This window comes from Scyliorhinus torazame, chromosome 14, assembly GCF_047496885.1.
Source record: "Scyliorhinus torazame isolate Kashiwa2021f chromosome 14, sScyTor2.1, whole genome shotgun sequence".
NCBI classification, from domain to species: Eukaryota; Metazoa; Chordata; class Chondrichthyes; order Carcharhiniformes; family Scyliorhinidae; genus Scyliorhinus; species Scyliorhinus torazame.
Window position 1 is genome coordinate 70,830,851 of NC_092720.1, and position 21,551 is coordinate 70,852,401.

Consider the following 21,551-nt stretch of genomic DNA (forward strand, 5'->3'; position numbering starts at 1 on the left):
CAGCTGTGGCCACCTCATGCCGTCTGGAAACCTGCGAGCATGGATACTCTGCCAGCGGACGGGAGGAACCCGCCAATGGAGAAGTCCACTGAACATCTTCTCCCCCTTGTAAAACTAAAGAGCCATTATAAACAATAAACATGGAGAGAAATAGTCACTTGGAAGTACAGAACTTATGTGTTGCTGAAAAAAAGAGACACACTGTCGAAGCTTTTCATCTTGAACTCACCAGGACAGATCAACAAGAATAAAGCCATTCGGCCCATCGAGTCTACACCAGCCCTTGGAAAGAGCAGCCTACGTAAGCTTAAGCTCACACCTCCATGCTATCCCTGCAACCCACTAGCCCCACCTAATCTTTTAAGACACTAAGGGGCAATTTAGCATGGCCAATCCACCTAACCTGCACATCTTTGGACTGTGGAATGAAACCGGAGCACCCGGAGGAAACCCATGCACACATGGGAGAACGGGCAGACTCTGCACAGACAGTGGCCCAAGCTGGGAATCAAACCTGGGATCCTGGAGCTGTGAAGCAACTGTGCTAACCACTGTGCTGCCGTGCTGCTCTGTGATGAGATATTCACTGCAGAATCCCGCCCCTGAATCTTAGAATAAGAGGTAGCAAATTTAAAACAGATTTGAGGTGAAACTCCTTCTCCCTAAAGGTTGTGAATCTGTGGAATTCACTACCCCAGAGTGCGGTGGATGCAGGGACAGGGAGTACATTTAAGGAGGAGTTAGACAGACTTTTAATTGGTAATGGGTTGAAGGGTTAAGGAGAACAGGCAGGACAGTCAGTAGGTTTTTCCCTCATATTGTTTCTCTCACCAGCTGTTACAAGGCCACTCTGGCAAACATGTCCTTCAATTTCAGCCAGCAGGTTAGTTGTGTTGCTATGGAATGACTGTCAGTGATGGACGTGGAAGTGCCCCACTCAGAGTTCATGCAGTAGCCTTGCTACTTTCAGTGCTTTTTCCAAGTGATGTTCAAGATGAGAAGTGCTGGTTCATCAGTTGGGGCGGCGCAGTTGATGGTAATCAGCAGGAGCTTTCCTAACCCATGCTTAACCTGATGCCATTAGATTTCCTGGAGCCAAAGTCAATGCTGAGAACTCCCACGGTCATTCCCCTGCCGATTACATACCTCTGTGCCGCCACCTCTGGTGAAACTATCATGCTGGTGGGACACATAGAAAGATGGTGGAGGGGAAGTCTGGGATGTTGGATGCAAGGTGTTATTTTCTGTAGATGACTACGTCAGACTGTTGCTTGATTACTCTGTTAGACAACTCATGTATAATAATAATCTTTATTGTCACAAGTAGGCTTACATTAACGCTGTAATGAAGTTACTGTGAAAAGCCCCTAGTCGCCACCTTCTGGCGCCGATTCAGGTACACAGAGGGAGAATTCAGAAGGTCCAAATTATCTAACAGCACGTCTTTCGGGACTTGTGGGAGGAAACCGGAGCACCCGGAGGAAACCCACGCAGACACAGGGAGAAAGTGCAGATTACGCAGAGACAGTGACCCAAGCCGGGAATCGAACCTGTGACCTGTGTCTGCAGATGGTTACTGAGGAGGTCTTTGCAGGGTTGACTGGGCAGGTTGTGCATTTGTCGTGTCTGGTAGCTAGATGAATGCTGGATGGTCCATCCTGTTTTATTTTATTATACTTTTTTGTAGTGGTTTAAACTGAATGGCTTGTGCACCCTAATAGAACATAGAACATTACAGCACAGAACAGGCCTTTCAGCCGTCGATGTTGCGCCGACCTGTGAAACCACTCTAAAGCCCATCTACACTATTCCCTTATCATCCATATGTCTATCCAATGACCATTTGAATGCCGTTAGTGTTGGCGAGTCCACTACTGTTGCAGGCAGGGCATTCCACGCACTTATGGCTTGCTAGGCCACTTCAGAGTGCAGTTAAGGATCAACCAAACTGATGTGAGTGTGGAAGCACATAGGTGCCAGACTAGGCCCTAAAGGACATAAATTGAACCAGATGATATTTTACAGCGACATGGCCTCTTAAGTCTAAATCTCTGTCCTCCTAAGCAGTGCTGAGAAAAAACCTCAACGTCTATTTTGGCCTGGAGGAGTGGCTACAAAAGAGAGTGAAACTGTCTGTGCCTTTGGCATGTTGCGCACATGCTGAGATGTATAAGAATCAAAATGTAAGCAGAATGGATAGGGCTCAAGTGTCTGGAGTGTGAAATGAAGAAGGATCCATGAGGGAAGTTGTTGATTCTGCAAAAATTATCAAGTGAGAAAAGAATACTGCCAAAGCTGCTGTGAATGAAACAAGGAAGGAGAGATTGTGTGTTTGGAATGGCAATGAGAGATGCCTCTCAGCAGAAATATATTCCTTCAATAGTCCAATAGTGCAATCAGACTGAAGGGTCGGAGAATGGCCGTTGGCCGCCGTGAATCCCGGGGGGTGCCCACACGGTGGCCTGGCCCGCGATCGGGGCCCACCGATCCGCGGGCGGGCCTGTGTCGTGGGGGCACTCTTTCCCTTCCGCCCCCGCCACGGTCTCCACCATGGCGGAGGAGGAAGTGACTCTCCCCACTGTGCATGCGCGGGAAACTGTCGGCGGCCGCTGACGCTCCTGCGCATGCGCCGCATTTCCGCGCCAGCTGGCGGGGCAACAAACGCCATTTTCGCCAGCTGGCGGGGCAACAAACCCCATTTCCGCCAGCTGGCGGGGCGGAAATCCCTCCGGCGTCGGCCTAGCCCCTCAATGTTGGGGCTCGGCCCCCAAAGATGCGGAGCATTCTGCACCTTTGGGCCAGTGCGATGCCCGTCTGATTGGCGCCGTTTTTGGCGCCAGTCGGCGGACATTGCGCCGTTGGGGGAGAATTTCGCCCCATATCACCATAGATAAGCCTGTAAACCCATTGAACAGCAATTGCTATTCATTTACCACTGACCATAAAATACAGTAATGTCTCAGAATTGTGAAAGTTATTTTGAAAATTAAGCATTTATCATGCACACAACACTTTACAGTTTCTTCTTGATGCATAAAAGAATAATACCAAAGGAAAAAATACAGCAGTAAAACTTTTGGCAGAAACTCCCGACTGTAAAAAACTAAGAAAAGTTTAAGCACACTAATTGAGCATATGCAATCAAAACAAGCAACAGAATAGTACCTCAGGGTAAAATCAGCAATCCTGCATTTTCTTTTTTTTGTAAAATATTTTATTAAAGCATTTGTGATTTTATAACAGTAACAGTAAACCATATACAAACAACTATAAACACAGTGCAAAGATCCTCTACCTCCCTCACAGGTCCCACCTTCCTAGAACCGTAATCTAGACTAAACTCCACCCCCCCCCCCGCTGTCAGTTAATTTTTTATAAAGAATCGCCAAACGGCTGCCACCTTCGGATGAACCCTAGCATTGACCCTCGCAGAGCGAACTTGATTTTCTCAAGACTGAGAAAGCTAGCCATGTCATTGACCCAGGTCCCTGATTTTTTGCGTCCCTCCATGTTAATAGTATCTGTCTCCGGTTTACCAGGGAGGCAAAGGCCAAGACGTTGGCCTCTCTCGCCCCTGGACTCCCGGGTCCGCCGACAATCTGAAAATCGCCATCTCTGGACTCGATGCCACCCTTGTTTTTAACACCGTGGACATGACATCTGTAAACCTCTGCCAGAATCCCTTAAGCTTCGAACATGCCCAAAACATGTGGATGCAATCCTGCATTTTCATTAGTAAACTTCGCTCAATGGGAGGGTGACTTGGTGAATCAGTGCTAGTGTGTTCTATTTCTATATATGTTTTTAAATTCTATTTCTGACCCGTTTGCAGTGAGCAAAGCTTTCCATTAACAACACAGGGTCACCAATTACACAATATAGACTTACTTTCAAGAAGGAATTAGATATAGCTCTTGGGGCTAAAGGGATCAAGGGATATGGGGGGGAAAGCGGGATCAGGGTATTGAACTTGATGATCAGCCATGACCATAATGAATGGTGGAGCAGCTCCAAGGGCCGAATGGCTTCCTCCTGCTTCTATTTTCTATGTTTCTATTATTAACATGTGTGGGTAGTAGAAAGTCACTGGCAAATTGCATTTTTTTTTACAATTGTATCCTTTAATGAAATCATTTCATTTGTCACCTATGTATGCTCAGTTGACAAGAGACATGGCAAAGACATTGCACAAGTACAGGAAGCATCAGAGAGACTTTGAGTCTCTTTAAGCCTAGATTAAATTGTTGGATATATGAACACCGAACCAAAATGCCAATACACACTGCTGAAGGTACATTTAATATCATATCATATACTTAGAACTGGATACTACAAAAAATGCATTAACACTAAAACATTTGCAACTGGCAATTAGGCAAGGTAGAATCTATAGAACAATTCTGCTGCATGTTTTCAAAGTTTATTTGCATGAGCCATGTATTTACCCTAATTCACATGCCTTTGCTTTAACCTATTATCTTTCAGCAATATTTTCTCCTTGCCTTCCACCACACTAATCCACATATTCACCAGATCATTAGAACATAAGAATTTAAGCCAAGCACATCTTACCAACCCCTTGCCTCTCTGCCTTCCAGAAAGATAGTTCATTCCAGGATTTATTTATTAATTCTTCCAAATCTTTGACTTCTGGCTGCCCTTCACCTGGCTCTTTCACATGTAACAGTAGGACATGCATCTACTATAGCGACAATATCTGCCCATTCGCCTCTTGTCATAGAGCATTCAATCTTCATGGTGTTTTGAACAATGGGGTGATGCTGCTTTATTTAGATTAAAGGTAGTGTGTGACCTTCCAGGAAAAGTTGCATATTGTTGGTGGTCATGTATCAGCAGAACACCAGTGGAGTGGAATCAATTTTGATTCCTGCAGGGAGTATTCTTGAAAACTACAATTAAAGTGGGATATCCTGAACCTTGGAAACACAATTTCACGAACATACTATTTGATAAATGTGATAAGCATAATGGCCTAAAAATGTCACACTGTGAGTTGTGCCATCATTATACCAATGAAAAATGAGATGTGCCCACTGTTGGTACAAAGAGGTATATGCACCAGGATTTTGTGTCCCCCTATTTGCATATCATTTGGAATAGTGAGTGATGTAAAATCCATCCAAAATGGGAATAATCTGCAGGGTTGCATGGAAATTAGAGCACAACTTTTTAAAAAGCCAGTTCTGGCTGAAGGTTGCAGCGACAAGCTTGGGGAGCAGCAGGTAAGTAAGGCACAGTGCTAGCCTGAGTCAGTTCATTGCCAGCTAGTTTGACTGTGTGTCTCATGGCAATTGTTTGCATCAATTTTCTGGAATGTTTAACACTGGACAACTTGGCACAGACTGCCACATTATAACATGTTGCAGAGTAGAGCAAGAAAATGCAGCATTTGTTTCAGAAATGGATCTGCAAACCCACTGAATGAAATGTAGCAGTGGAAAGGCATACCGCTGGTTTCCACAGACCTGCAAATAATATCACTTAAACGATGTGGAGGGAAGTGGCACAGCCATTGTGCACCAACTCTCCTCCACACATAGTTCAGTGACTTACCTGGGCATCCTGAACTAATACTGCTGACTCTCAGGACATGCCTGGACAGCAGCACATGCCTGGAGTTCTTCCCTTGCTCTCTTACCCCACAGAGCAAGTCCAGCAGCACGGGTTCAATTCCTGTATCGGCTGAGGTTATTTATGAAGCGTCCACCTTCTCAACCTTGCCCCTCACCTGAGGTGTGGTGATCCTCAGGTTAAATCACTACCAGTCATCTCCCTCCCTCAAAGGGAAAAGCAGCCTACAGTCATATGAGATTATGGTGACTTTACCTTTACCTTACCCCATACCCGTGAGACCAGGCTTATTTTTTGTTTTGTTCAGGGATTGTGTGCATCACTGGTTGGGCCAGCATTTATTGCCTAATTTCCTTCAACTGAGTGGCTTGCTTGGCCATTTCAGAGGGTATTTAAGAGTCAACCACATTTCTGTGGATCTGGAGTCACATATAGGCCAGACCAGGTAAGGACGGTAGATTTCCTTTCCTAAACCAGGTGGGTTTTTACAACAATCATTTCACGGTCATCATTGGACTTTTAATACCAGAGTTTTATTGAATTCAACTTTCACCATCTGTCGTGGTGGGATTCGAACCCGGGTCCCCAGAGAATTACCCTGGGTCTCTGGACAAGTAGTCCAATGACAATACCACTTACTCTCAGGAACAAACTACAGAGATACAGCCAGAATTGTCTCCCTGCCATGAATTAGCTTTGTAAGATCAGTCATAATAATAATAATAATAATCGCTTATTGTCACAAGTGGGCTTCAATGAGGTTACTGTGAAAAGCCCCTAGTCGCCACATTTGGGTGCCTGTTCGGGGAGGCCAGTATGGGAATTGAACCCGCGCTGCTGCCTTGTTCTGCATTACAAGCCAGCTGTTTCTCCCACTGTGCTAAACCAGCCCAGTTCTATGATATTTTGAAGAGAATGAGCAGCAAAACACATCAGGTTATACTGGATGTCTGATGGTACTTGGAGGAGCACTGGATTGGCACATGTAGCCAACTCAAGGTAGGACCATGTTGGGAAAGAATTGCTTAGCTTGTCTTCATTTTGTACTCAATTTACAATAAAGTACAATCAACATTTACATTCTGCTTTGTTACTCACGGAGATTAAAGTCATACAGGAGAGGTATTTTAAAATTCATTTATAGGTTGCGGGTGTTGATGGGAAGGCCAACATTTGTTGCCCATCCCTACTTACCCTTAATTGTGTGGCTTGCTAGCCTATTTTAGAAGGCAGTTAAAGGTCGATCACATTGCTGTGGATCTGCAGTCACAGAAAGGCTAGATCAGGTAAAGAAGGCAAATTGTCTTTCCTTTGGAACATCAGTGAATGAGATGGGATTTTATGGAAATCTGGTAGTTAAGACAAACATCATAGTCTCTGTCATGCAGAGCAAAAAAAGAGGTGATAAATTGTTGTTTTAGGATGGATCCTGGATTGAAGGAATGTCATTTGAAGATGGAGGAGAAGGTGAATAGAGATTAGTGTCGAAGGCAAACTGTGTTGAGCAGAAGAAAATATTTCAGTGCTGAGTTGTGACAATCTGGACCAGCTAGCTGTCTGGCACCAACATGGAGAAGGAACCAGGCATGTTATCATTCTGATAGAGAACAGCATATGCCTACTTATGATGTCTATACCTCTGTCATGGTGCTGCATCTGAGTGCTCCCACTGTTCTGTGTGAGACTAGAAAGCAGCAGGGATGGGATGCTTTGGAAGCCCCTTTCCATAATTTCCTTTACACTTTAAAAATCAACAGCGATGCTGAAACCCTGTCAAGGTGAAAGCAGTTTGTGTTATCACAGACTCCACCACTGTAGGGTCCAATAGAGCTGACCAAATGTTCTATGGCTGACAGTATTTTTTCTATGCCCTTCTCAGTTACCCCACACAAGTTGGCACTAGACTCCTCCATGCTCTCTGACTTGGTGCAAAGACTTCCTTTCAGGCACTCCAATGCAGCGAGAATGTGGTAATACACAGCATTTGATATTCTTCCACATGTTGGGACCTTCAAGTCAGCATCTGCCCTCCGCACCAGGATGTGAGGTTGTTTTCTGAAAAGTTGGCTTCTGGCTTCCCTAACCTTCTGACCTTGCTCCTGTGCACTTGTGCTCAGTGAATATTCCAATGCAGGTTCCTCTAACTGGTACACTACACTACCTCGGTTACCAGTTTTAGCGGGCATGTTCAAGAAGAGATTTCTATGAAAAGAGTAAAAGAGGTTAAGTTAGGTAAACACCCTGTGGAGCAGATCCTCCAACAGCTACAGATGCAATGCTGCAGGCATGCACAGTGCCCACAATCTCCATGGCCTCCTTTTCAAATGATGTTATGGGCCAGGGTTTAGAGACCCCCGAAGTGTATCATGGAGTTCACCTGACCCCCAACTTTTAATAGATTGTGGTATGGAGAGCACACGGCCCACTCTACAGGTGTGGTACAGCAGAAATGGAAAAGTATTTTTTTAAACAAAACAATGTTTATTCTATGAACTCAAGTTAACCTTTTAATACATAGTGAACATCTTAGCAACCATTAATTCAAATACAGCCCCCAAAGAATACAACACTAAGTAATCCTTAATAACTTCCCAAACAACATCCAGAAGACAAAAGAAACACATTTTAACAGAAGCACATTAGGTTTACATTCACTACTGAGAACATTTATATTTCTGAATTCACCAAATGATCAAGATATAGTCTTTTCATGGCAGAGAAATCAACAATGCACCTGCTCTGTCTGGCTTCAGCTCCAACACTGAAAACAAAACTAAAACACACCCTGCAGCAAACAGCCTAAAACAAAAGTAAAAAGCTGACAGACAGCCCAGCTCCACCCACACTCTGACATCACTGATAAACACCCATTTTTTAAACACCCATTTCTTAAAGGTACTCTCACATGACACCTCCCCGCAAGAAAAAAAAATAAACTATCAACTTCAAGAAGGTTTCATTTTTCACCTTTTCACTATCCTTTAACAAATGCACACAGTAAATATACTTTTTCATTTCAAAAACAACACACACAAACAGATATAATAATATAGTCCATTTTTTTCCCATTCCTTCCTCCAACTGAAACTGCTTCCGTTCATCACATTCGTGACAAAGCATCGGCTATCACGTTTTCTCGTCCTGCCACATTTACTATTTTTAAATGAAATGACTGTAACAATAAACTCCAGCGAAACATCCTTGCATTGTTATTCCGGAATCGCTCCAAAAACGTCAACGGATTATGATCAGTATATATAACGGTGTCAGATGGATTGCTGGTCACATAAATGTGAAAATGTTGCAAAGCCAGCACCTAACTTAAAGTCTCCTTCTCAATCGTGGAATACTTTTTCTGGTGAGAATTCAATTTCTTTGAAAAATAACCAATAGGCCGCTCTAGCCCACCATCGTCATCTTGTAGAAGCACTACACCTACACCCACATCACTTGCATCAACCGCCACTTTGAATGGTTTGGTATAATTTGGGATGGCTAACACAGGAGCAGTGGTTAACACAGCCTTCACGCCGTCAAATGCCTGTTGACACTCCGCGGTCCACTGGAATTTGTTACGCTTCTTGAGCAAGTCCGTCAGTGGAGTGCCCACACTGCTAAGATTCGGTACAAATTTCCGGTAAAATCCACTCATACTAAGAAATCGCATTATTTCCCATCGTGTCGAGGGTATCGGAAACTCCCCAATAACTTTTGTTTTCACATCCCGTGGGACCATTCGACCCTGTCCGATTATTTGGCCAAGGAAAGTGACTTGGGCCTTTCCAAATTCACTTTTGGCTAGGATTATCACCAAACCCGCCTCCTGAAGTCGATCGAATAACTCCATCAGATGTTTTAAATGGTCTGTCCATGTCTGGCTGAAAATTACCAGATCGTCGATGTATACCGCACAATTGGGTAATCCTGAAATGACATTGTTAGTTAACCATTGAAATGTGGCTGGTGCGTTTTTCATGCCAAATGGCATAACTTTGAATTGGTATATACCACCTGGAGTCACACAAGCTGAAATCTCCTTCACCCTTTCGGATAAAGGTACCTGCCAGTAACCTTTAAGTAAATCCAATTTGGAAATAAAAGCTGATTGTCCCACTTTCTCAATGCAATCCTCCAAACGTGGGATAGGATAAGAGTCCGTTCTTGTAACTGCATTAACCTTTCTATAGTCCACACACAACCGTTGGGTACTGTCTGGTTTAGGTACCACCACTATGGGTGAGCTCCAGTGGCTGCAACCCACTTCAATTATGCCATTTTTAAGCATACTCTCAATCTCTTTGTTAACCTGTGCCAATTGTAAAGGGTTAAGTCTGTATGGATGTTGCTTAATTGGAACAGCCTTTCCCACATCTACATCATGTATAGCCATTTTAGTACTTCCCAATTTATCTCTACAACTTGCCCATGTGATATCAATAACTCTTTCAGGTCAGTCCATTTTTCCTCTGGAAGGTAACTCAACAATTTATCCCAATTTTTAAGAACATCCTCATTTTCCAATTTAATTTGAGGTATGTCAAATTAACAGTCATCTGGATTTGGTTGGTCACTTTGAGTTAGAATCATTAAAACCTCCTGTTTCTCTCCTTCCCTTTCAAAGTAGCTTTTAAGCATATTCACATTACACACTCGGTGAGTCTTCCTTCTATCTGGTGTGTTTACCACATAATTCCCCTCACTTAATTTCCTTTCAATCTGGTAAGGTCCATAAAACCTAGCTTTTAAAGGTTCACCTACCACTGGTAACAATATTAAAACTTTATCTCCACTGGCAAAACTACGAACTTTGGATTTCTTGTCCGCTACCCGTTTCATCACATTTTGTGCAACTTTTAAATGTTGTCTAGCCAATTCATCTGCTCTATTTAATCGTTCCCGAAAATTTGACACGTAATCCAATAATGTAAGTTCTGATTTCTCACTCACCAATTTCTCCTTAATAAATTTAAGTGGTCCTCTTACTTCATGACCAAGAGGACTAAATTTGGTTGACTCATTAGGAGCATCCCTAATTGCAAACAGTACGAATGGAATTCCTTTATCCCAATCCTCTGGATAATCTTGACAATGAGCCCTCAACATTGTCTTTAATGTCTGATGCCAGCTTTCTAACGGTCCCTGCGATTCTGGATGGTACGCAATTGATTTGAATTGTTTTATTCCTAATCTATCCATAACTTCTTTGAATAACCTTGAGGTAAAATTTGATCCTTGATCCGATTGTATTTCTGTGGGTAGTCCATATCTAGTAAAGAATTTAAATAATGCCTCCACAATCTTTTTAGCTGTAATATTACGTACTGGAATGGCCTCTGGAAACCGAGTAGACACATCCATTATCGTCAAAAGATATTGATTCCCACTTTTCGTTTTAGGAAGCGGTCCTACGCAATCAATTAGGAACCGTGTAAAAGGTTCCTCAAATACTGGAATGGGTATTAAGGGCGCTGGTTTTGTCACTGCTTGAGGTTTCCCTATCACTTGACATGTGTGACATGATTGACAAATTTTACTACATCATTATGTAGTCCAGGCCAATTTTAGCTTGAGTTTTCCTTATTCACAAATGACCTCCCACTGGTACCTCATGTGCAACTCGCAACACCTCCTTTCTATACCCTACCGGCAATACTACTTGATGAACTTCTGCCCACTTTTCATCCGCCTGCATATGTAAAGCTCTCCATTTTCTCATCAAGACATCACTTTTGCGGTAATAGCACACTGGTATACATTCAGATTCCTCTTCCGTGTATTCTTTCTGATACATCCGTTTTATTTCAATATCTTTTTGTTGTAACTCCGCCAATTTTCCTGAACTAAAAATATCCGCCTCATCCTCCTCCTGTTCTTATTCTGTTTCAACCATCTGATCAAAAATCGTTTCTGATAATTGCACTTCAACTTCATCTTCACTCTTTGATTTTACCTGTCTTAACCTGTGACTTTGCGACCTTGTTACTACACAATCCGGAACAATCCCAACCTGTGACTTTGTGACCTTGTTACTACACAATCCGGAAAAATCCCAGGATAGTCGTCCTTCAACACTTCAGTTGTCTGATTTTCCACTGGCTTATCAATCACAGTAGGCATCACTCCCACCTGCGATCCAGCTATATCATTACCCAAGATAAACTGTATTCCTGGACAAGATAGTTTCTCTATTACTCCTACTACCACTTCACCACTCTTCACTGGACTTTCCAATCTTACCTTATATATGGAACACTACTCCTCTCACCCTGAATTCCACATATTACCACATTTTCTGGCAATATTCTTCCCAAACTACATAACTCCTCATCTCTTACCATTAAAGATTGTCTGGCTCTCGTATCTCTTAAAATTGTGACTTCTTTACCTGCTCCTCCTGATACACATGAGTAAACTTTACCCACACAAGTTAAATTCTTTAAAGATATCTGGTACCTTCTTATCATTCACCTCTTGATCAGGCTGTACAATCTTTTGCACCTCCTTCGCTTCACTTGGGCTTTCCTTTCCCACTTTAACAAACCCCACTGTCTTATCCTGTTTTACCACATCAGCCTTCCCAGTGCTTTTCTTCAACCACCAACACTGTGACTTTACATGGCCTAGTTTATTACAGTGAAAACATTTCAAACGTTTCATGTTTCTTTCACCCTCCTGGATTTCTTTTTTTAGTCTGAGGTACACTCTCCTTATTATCTCCCATCAGATCATCTTTATCTTTACCACTTGAGTATTTCTCATGTCCCCAGTTTCTATCCCTCACAGGCTGAAATTGATGTTGGAAAGCAAGCTTATGAACTAATTCATAATCATCTGCCATTTCTGCTGCTAATCTCGCAGTTTTAAGTCTCTGCTCTTCCACATGAGTTCTCACGACATCAGGAATTGAATAGTTAAACTTGTCCAAAAGTACAATTTCTCTGAGAGCTTCCTACATTTGGTCTATTTTCAAAGCCCTTATCCACCTATCAAAATTACTCTGTTTGAGCCCTGCAAACTCCATGTATGTTTGACCAAATTCTTTCCTTAAATTTCTAAACCTTGTCTGTAGGCTTCAGGCACTAGTTCATATGCACCTAAGCTGGATTTTTTCACCTCTTCATACGTCCCAGATACCTCCTCCGGTAGTGATGCAAACACTTCACTAGCCCTACCAATCAGCTTTGTTTGAATCAGTAATACCCACACGTCCTGTGGCCATTTCATTTGTTTAGCTACCTTCTCAAATGAAATGAAAAAGGCTTCTACCTCCTTCTCATCAATCCTTGGCAATGCTTGGGCATATTTAAATAGATTCCCATTAAGCCTTCGACTATGATGCTCTTTCTGACTATCCTCATTACTATCATCCAACTGTACGTTTCCTTTCATGTCTGCCAATTCTAACTGACTGTCATGTTTCATGGTCATTTTCTGAAGTTCAAACTCTCTTTTTCTTTTTCCCTGATCTGTATCTCCCTTTCTCTTTCTTTTTGTTCTGCCAAGGCTATTCTTTCTTTTCTTCTTTCTTCTCTCTGTCTTTCTTTTTTCTCTCTATCTCTTTCGTATTCAAGCTGCTTTAATTCTTTCTCATGTTCCATTTGTTTAAGTTGTAACTGAATTTTTGCCATTTCCAATGAGTGAAACTGTATCTCAGGCAACTTTAAATGCTTAACCACCGCCATAATGACCTCATCTTTTTGTATTTTGTCAGGTAATGTTAACTGCAATGTTTTTGCCAAATCTAACAGTCTGCTTTTAGTCTCTATCCGTAAGGTACTGCGTGTGACCGTCTCCACCCCCAAAAACTTCAGAGCCTCTGAAAGAGCCATTGTCCACAACACACTCCCCACTTAAACTAAAATACCACACCTGAAAAGTAACCACAATATGCTCACCCCTCACTGTCTTTAAGTACACTAAGCCAATCCAATAGATAGACTTTTATCCCGGACGTGCCCCACCAATTTGTTATGGGCCAGGCTTTAGAGAACCCCGAAGTGTATCATGGAGTTCACCTGACCCGCAACTTTTACTAGATTGTGGTATGGGGAGCACACGGCCCACTCTACGGGTGTGGTACAGCAGAAATGGGAAAGTATTTTTTAAAGCAAAACAATGTTTATTCTATGAACTCAAGTTAACCTTTAAAACATAGTGAACATCTTAGCAACCATTAATTCAAATACAACCCCCAAAGAATACAACACTAAGAAATCCTTAATAACTTCCCAAACAACATTCAGAAGACAAAAGAAACACCTTTTAACAGAAGCACATTAGGTTTACATTCACTACTGAGAACATTTATAATTCTGAATTCACCAAATGATCAAGAGATAGTCTTTTCATGGCAGAGAGATCAACAGTGCACCTGCTCTGTCTGGCTTCAGCTCCAACACTGAAAACGAAACTAAAACACAACCTGCAGCAAACAGCCTAAAACGAAAGTAAAAAGCTGACAGACAGCCCAGCTCCACCCACACTCTGACATCACTAATAAACACCCATTTCTTAAAGGTACATTTCTTAAACACCCATTTCTTAAAGGTATTCTCACATGACAATGGGAATAGGGCATTAAAGCTTGATGGCCCCCTTCCTGCCAGTTCTGCTTCTCCTGCAAAAATGAAAGCATGTTGGTGCGTGGCTTGGTGAAAAATTGTGGAGATGTCAAGGTAGAATAGTGTTGCTGGTGTACGTGTTGGGAAATGCAAAAAGTAATTATGAGGGTTATAATGGGTGGAGTGTGTGAGCAGCAGGAGCTTTAGTAATATGTGCTGCTGTGATTGGAGAAGAGTGATAGGTCATGGCCTGGAGAAGGAATGCTGGGGCTGCAGCTGATCAGCTCAAAGGATTCCTGGAGGCAAACCCTCTATTGCTCAAAGCAAAATAAAATGCCCTAATATCAGCTTTCAGTTGTGAGGAAGTAGAATAAAGGCTTGTAAAGGCCTGATACTTTAGCATTTCAAATCCTTGGGCTCTCGTGGCCAAGTCTTCCATTCTGCCAAGTTATCATGGGTTTGCTGCATATTAGGCATCCTGCACAGCCAGGGCCACAAAATGAAACATGGCAATACATCACCCATATTACAAACACCTAGGATCACTAAATGATTAGATAAGTATATAGTAAATTTTAATTTTGCTGAGGTAAATCTGTTACTCTGGTGTGGCACCCACTTGTTATGGAAATAGCAAGGCATGGTTTAAGTACAGGAAGTGCTCAGTAAGTATAAATGCTTCAATATATTATAGGGGGCGGTTTGCAAACGAAAAGATCTGCATTGCTCTGGCAATAGCATCTATTCTACACCAATGCAAAATTTTCCGGGCAGCAGACTGATTTATTTTGGAGCATGGAAATCCACCGGCCCAGGTACTGCTGCCTTTAACTTTCTCAATTTGGTAACAGCGTCCTCTATAAAGAATGGAAATGTGTTTTGACTTTTATTTGTATTGGTATGCAACTCACAAGTTTTGGATTCTCCACCGAAAAGATGCAATCTGCCCGGGTCACTTGGCGGGGTAAAGGTGACAACTCGCTGCACGATTAAGGTTGGGCACAGTGAAGGGGGGGGGGGGGGGGGGGGGGAGAGAGAGAGAGATCTCACATGCAACTGCTGCCTGGAACATGTTTTTTTCCCCTCTCTCTCCCCCATTAATAGGCAATGCCATCGAGGTCTCGACTTGCTGACCTGATACTTTCCCGTGACATTGTGACGGAGCACGCACGGTTCCCGAACCGGGCACGTGAGGAGGAGGAGGAGGAGGCGGTCGGGACCGGAGACTGATAGAGGGGCGGGTTATATCACAGCGCCAGCAGCAGGGACAGACAGCTCCCGTCACTTTCCCAGTCACCTCTGAAGAGAAAGCCCGAAACTGCACATCAGCGCCGACTGCTCCCAGACAGAAAGCAAGTGTGCAGCTCGCCTGCAGTGAAGAACCACCCTCATTCAGGATGTACCAGGGGCACATGCAGGTCAGTCACAACGGAGCCGAATGCGCGTTTGTGTAATTAAAATACAAAGAATAATTCCAGGTAACCTCAGCATGAATGTTGGCTTTCACTGATCAAAATACAATCAGAACGAAACGAGTAAATGGCATGCAAAATGAAAAGGAAAATGATTGTCAAGGTGATCTGGGTTTTTTGGCTGTGATAGTTACAGAATGATGTACAATAAGACACCAGAGTTTTCAGTTGTACATTTGGGATGGAGTAGGTAGGTAGGCAGGCACATAATTGGTGTTTAAATTAAGGAGCGTGTATTTTATTAATGACAAGAGCTTACCTTTAGTCTAATGTGGAATTACCATCCAGTTTATAAAGAAGGTTAACATGAGCTGCAGTGTAGTTTTACATCGAGAACATGTTTTCATACATTTAAGTATTACGCAGAAATATGATGCCTGACTCTCGCCGATTCAAGGGCAAGGGATGATAGATGGGAAAACAGGAAGGGATCTGCCGCGTTCTGTACGTTTTAATGCAAGCACTTAGTTGGTGAAGAAAGCCAAAAAAAAAATCAATTTTGGGGAAGGTCCTGCTGTTGCAGTGATGTGTCGCCACGTGTGTAACATAGATATATCGCAAATCTGAGACAATAATTAACAATAAATTAGGAGCGTCACATATTAAAGATGCATGAGTTCTGAGTGGGTGCTGTATGCAAACAAACCAACTGATCAGTGCTTCAATTAGAAATCTCGTTGTGAATCATTTTGAGACACTTGTCGTTACTGAAACCATAAATGTGTTTCTTTTTATAAACCTTTCCATCATCAGAGATCTAATTAGTTCATAACCTTGAAATTCACTCTTGCTCACAATGCCGTTCATCGCAACATTTTTAATATTTTGCCAATAGTTTGTATACCTAATAAAGCAATTTTGTTATGTACTGCGAGTATTGATCTTACGATGTGCCCATGTTCCGCACTAGTGATTACATCAAAATCCGTCACAGGACACTCTGTTAGTACAGTGACTGTATAAATGAAGGCAACAGGCTCGCAGACTTTAATACTATCTGTTCAGTAAGCGTCTCTGACTATCGGGAAACTTCTGTAATAGCATGTTTCACAAAAAAAAGTGATGCCATTCAGCAACTGTGTAATTGTGCTGTGAAAATGGGTTTAATCTGCATCAGGACTAATTAAACTGCTGGTGTGTCAGAATTGATCGCCCCATATTATTTTTGTGTATGCAGCGCCCCACGTTACTCTTTCCACCAAAAATTCTCCAAACTAAATGAGATCAGACATGCTGTTCAAATAGGCACCACCACGACCAATTTTCCCATTCAGCACAGTCCTTATTACACATCTATCTGATGTTGCATTTTTCAAGTCTGTACATTTAGGCAAGCAATGCCAGTTCTGTCAAATGTTTGTTCCTGAGACTAAGGTGGGAGCAATAATAATTCCCAGTGTAGATTGGTAACAGATCAGACATAATGTAGAGATCACCCCAAATTATTACCCTAACAGTAGATCAACTGCAATTCACAAAAAGTCAGTTTGCCAATGCATTATTTCTATTTCCAGCATCCTGTATTCCTAAATTTGTATTTGAAACAGTTAATAAATCTTAAATTCCCACATTAACAGAACAGCATTGTAATCCCTTCCCAAATGTCGAGCCATTTATTAATTACAGGTGACAGTAATATATGATGATTATATTGACAATTCATGTGGCAAATTAAAGGCAATTTGAGAATTAGAGTATTTTGATTTGATAGTTATACTTTGGTTTGATGACTTGAGATATTTGCTTGGTGCAAAAAAAAAATCATGGGGATAATACTGACTTTGGGTGATTGTGTAAAAAGAGTGGTATTGGATCAACTGCCCATGAAACATCTCTTCTTTTTCATTGTGAAAATTGGAAGAGATGTGTAATGGCTGACTGATCCATTGTAGGCTGTATTAGGGGATTGGTAAGAGTCAAAATAGCTTCACTAAAACCACATTTCGCAGACAGAAAAATGCTACAAGCTTGACGAAGTTCAGCCTGTGTTAAATGCATTCAAGAGTAGTTTGAAAGTTTGATTTTTAAAAGCACCAGTTTATTTGTGGCCATGGTGTCAAGAAAGAAATCAGCTGCACATTCTATTTTTAAGGAAACCATTGAGATTTGTGTTCCGTTATTCTGCACATCTAAAGCACAATGTAACAAAGTTTCAATTCTTAGAAGTTACTGGCATGAAAAGCAATGTGAGGGCAACTTCAAAGCACAGCATTCTTTTGAGAAAAGGATACTGCACCGTTTTTTATAGATAATCATTCCAAAACAGCACCCGGCGCCTGTTCTCAAGGATAATAACTGACAGACAAGAGTCAGTTGTAACGTATAATACAAATGGATCAATATGTTTTAGAAAACCTTAAAATGTTGTTCCTGTAACTCTTGATTAATTTTGACAACAGTGAACAAATAAAACTAAAATGAGCAAGAAATAAGTCACTTCATTGGTTGTGAAATAACATAAGCAGCCTTCTTTCAAATTAATTTTTTTCTCTCCCAACTGTTATGGCAGATTAATTCCACAGTTCAAACCTTTTAAAGATACCATTTCTCTAATTTATTGAAAGTTTTCATTTTACCACAGATGTTGTTTTTTTTCTTTTTAATGTGATTCCTGTTTAAATACTCAACTGTTTTTTGCCTGTTGTGCGAAAGTACATTTTAAAATGGAATTTTATCTTAATCTTGTAACATTCAAACAGAAGACTTTTAGATTCTATAAACATTAAACATGTGTTTCTTAATCAATAAAGACCTGTGTTGAAATATAGATACTTCCTCCAGAACTTTAAATGGAACATTTTATATATAGCTGTAAAATGTTTGAATAAGATGTCTTTTGTTTATTTTCTCCAATTCTTACATAAAGATGCTGATTCTGGCTATTGTATTTTTCCATTGTACCAAATGTCTTTGTGGTCAGTCTTTGTATGTGAGTCTAGAGAGAGAGCATCAGCAAGCTATTGCTTTGCTTTGGAATTGAGAGGATTGTGATCTCATCCAGTAACCACACACACACACACACACACACACACACACACACACACAAAGTTTCCAACTGTGGGCTCTGGCTAGTAATGAACAGCAGCTCCAGGCTGTCATTTTCTAGCCTTTAGTTAGTGTGGTGTCTTATTTTATGGCCCTCACTGCCACCATGCCCCAGAGCAACTAACTGAGCACTGATCAGAAATTTATATTATTATTTTGGGAGTCTGACAGATGGGTTAACTGATCACTTAAATGTTGTGAAAATATTTTAAAGGTGACATTGGCATGAATAATATTGCCTAATATTAAGTGCATACTTTCATCCCAATGCACCAAAGCACAGATAGTTTAAGCAGGGCTTACCAAATGTAAGGTTTTGGGCCCCAGAGATTTGTGTAGAAGTCCTCTTTGGAACTGAGCAATCTAGAGCAGCGGGCAGAGTGCTAGTGAGCATTTTGCTGTTATGTAGCCAGTACTACTTTACTTATAGCGAATTTGACTTGCGTGGTTATACTGAACTAAATGAAAAGAATACAATCCTCTAGTGGAAAGTCAATGCACGCAGCTCCTCTCACTCGTCTCACAAAATTTGGAAGGGGGTAGGAAGGTGCAGTGGCAGATGTACTTCTGAGATGAGAGCTGCGACTGAGGATTATTGCCGAACAGAATAGAGAGAGTTGTATTCGGATCCGTCTGGCTATACCTGATCTGGGTGTGCTTGATACTGACACTAGTGTTAAGGACAGGATTGAAACAGGCAGACTGTACTTGTTTCCTCTCATCAATGTCCCTAAGCAGAAAGTGTTTAGTGTGCGTGCAATGGTGTGTTTTCCCCAAACCCAAGGTATGTGAGATCCAATTTATTAATAACCTGCAGCAAAGCCATGTCATGATTAATGCAGAAGGTTAGTTTATTCCACATTCAATGCCTACGAGAGGAGTGTTTGCAACTTCCCACGCAACCACACATATACACACAGTAAGGGAGTGGAGAATAGAAAGAGGAGTTTTAGAACTATGGATAGTAACACTACTAGAACCACAGTAATTAATATTAGTTCTTGTGATTTTTACAGTCCGAGTTCCGTAAAGAGTTCTTTCATGTAGGAATTTGAATTCAGCTCACTGAAGACCGGAGTTGTCGAGTTTGTTTTACAGTTGGTGCTGATACTGCAAGATGAAGTAGGTACATAGTTACTGGGTTTCTTCTGCAGGTCATGGTAAGAAATCTTCCTACAGAGGCTTTGAGAAGCGGGCTGTTGTTCTGGCTGGAGTTCTGCTTCATGGGGTTCATTGGTTTGGATGTGCAACAACAGACTGCATGTGAGGCCCAAAGATGCAATGTTATAGCTGTGCAAAAGGCCAGAGGCTTGGGTCATGTGACTTGACCAATTAATGGTTAATTGCAACTTAACATCAGTTTCTGTGCTTCCAGTCTGAATTCCATTGTTCCTCCTTAGGAAAACGACAAGGTGATTATTATCATCTCTTCTTGCATTGAGGCCAGAATTCTCTGCCCGTTCGTTAGCGGCGGGATTCCCTGGTCCTCCCCCACCCACTGGTTTCCCGGCGGTATGGAATAGCTTCGCAGCATGGGATAGCTTCAACAGGAATTCCCATTTACAGCAACTGGAGCAGAGAAACCCACCACCAGTGAATAGCGTGCCACCTCCCGCCGTTGGGCAACACACAGCCGGAAGACCGAAGAATCCTGCCCAATGAGTTTTGATCTCTCTCTTTTGTGATCGTTCAGGTTGTGCAAGTAATATGTTTGCCCTTCCTCTGCTTTAATTGATTTCACAGAGTCTGTACAATGAGCTGTGAGGTTCCACAGGCTGAATGAGGAATTAGTTTGCTCTTGTAACTCCTGGTCGTAGCTCCCAGAACAAATGCTGTGGTCATGTGACTTGTGGCAGTGATTTTTTTTTGTTAAGCTGAAAGTCAATTTCTTAAACATGGCAAAAGAATGAAGTTTTGGATTTCTTTGTCACAGTGACCCAACCCTAGGAGGGAGGGGATTTTCATCACAACTTTCTGAACGGTAATCTAGTGGTAATAGATTACCTGCTCATTATAGAAACCATCCTATTATCATTCCATTAGTTTTGCTTAAATGAAAATTGGCTAGGTTCTATAATGTGTCTGCCATCTGTTCAGCCAGATTGCCACACAATGAAGATGAAAATGTTCTGGGCATCTGAAATGCAAAGAGTTCCTTTTGCCAACACCAGCATCATTTACTTGCTGAGCATGAAAATGCAACTGAAATTGTTAATTGGAAGTGGAGGTTGTTTTGATCTATTACCCAAATAATGCAGTGGAAACCAACCAAGTTCTTAACATGTCTGCATTTGATGAGAGTACGTATCTTAATTTCTAGTACGAAAAGTGAAACACAGAATTAACCTTTGGTTCAGGAGTAGTCCCTCTGGATTAGAAAATTGCACCCTTTTTTAAGAAGGGTGAAAGGGGGATACCAAGGAATTACAGGCCTGTTAGCCTAACATCTGTGGTGAGGAAATTTATGGAGTCTACAATCAGGGATAGGGTAACTGAACACCTCAAAAGTTTGGCCGATCAGGGAAAGCCAACATGGATTCATGAAGGGCAGGTCATGCCTGACAAAACTCATTAAATTTTTTGAAGAGGTGACTAAGGTCGTGGACAGGGGATGTTGTTTTTATGGATTCCAGAAGGCATTTGATAATATTCCACATAAGAGACTTGCCCAAGGTGGAAGCCCATGGAGTTGAGTACAAATTATTGTGCCGAGATACCGTTATAACACGGCGGAGAGGACCCCAGGAGATCCGTGACCGAGTTCCTAACCTGAGAAAACTGGCTGGGTTTTGTGACACTTCACTCTTTGAGATGTTTCGAGACCACCAGGTCTGGCATCAATAATATGACAACTCAAAGAAATTGTTGGTCGAGCCATCTT

At 41.9% G+C, this 21,551-nt stretch overlaps 1 protein-coding gene across 3 annotated transcripts in view; it reads left to right on the plus strand.

The window, feature by feature from the left end:
- Positions 1-15,417: 15,417 nt before the first annotated feature.
- The window catches only part of LOC140389799 (PEX5-related protein-like), a 293,828-nt gene continuing 287,694 nt past the window's right edge, over positions 15,418-21,551 (plus strand). For all 3 annotated transcript variants that reach the window (XM_072474334.1, XM_072474335.1, XM_072474336.1), the window contains exon 1: positions 15,418-15,571. In XM_072474334.1, the coding sequence (XP_072330435.1) occupies positions 15,551-15,571 (21 nt within the window). In that variant the 5' untranslated portion in view covers positions 15,418-15,550. The remainder of the gene's footprint in view (positions 15,572-21,551) is intronic.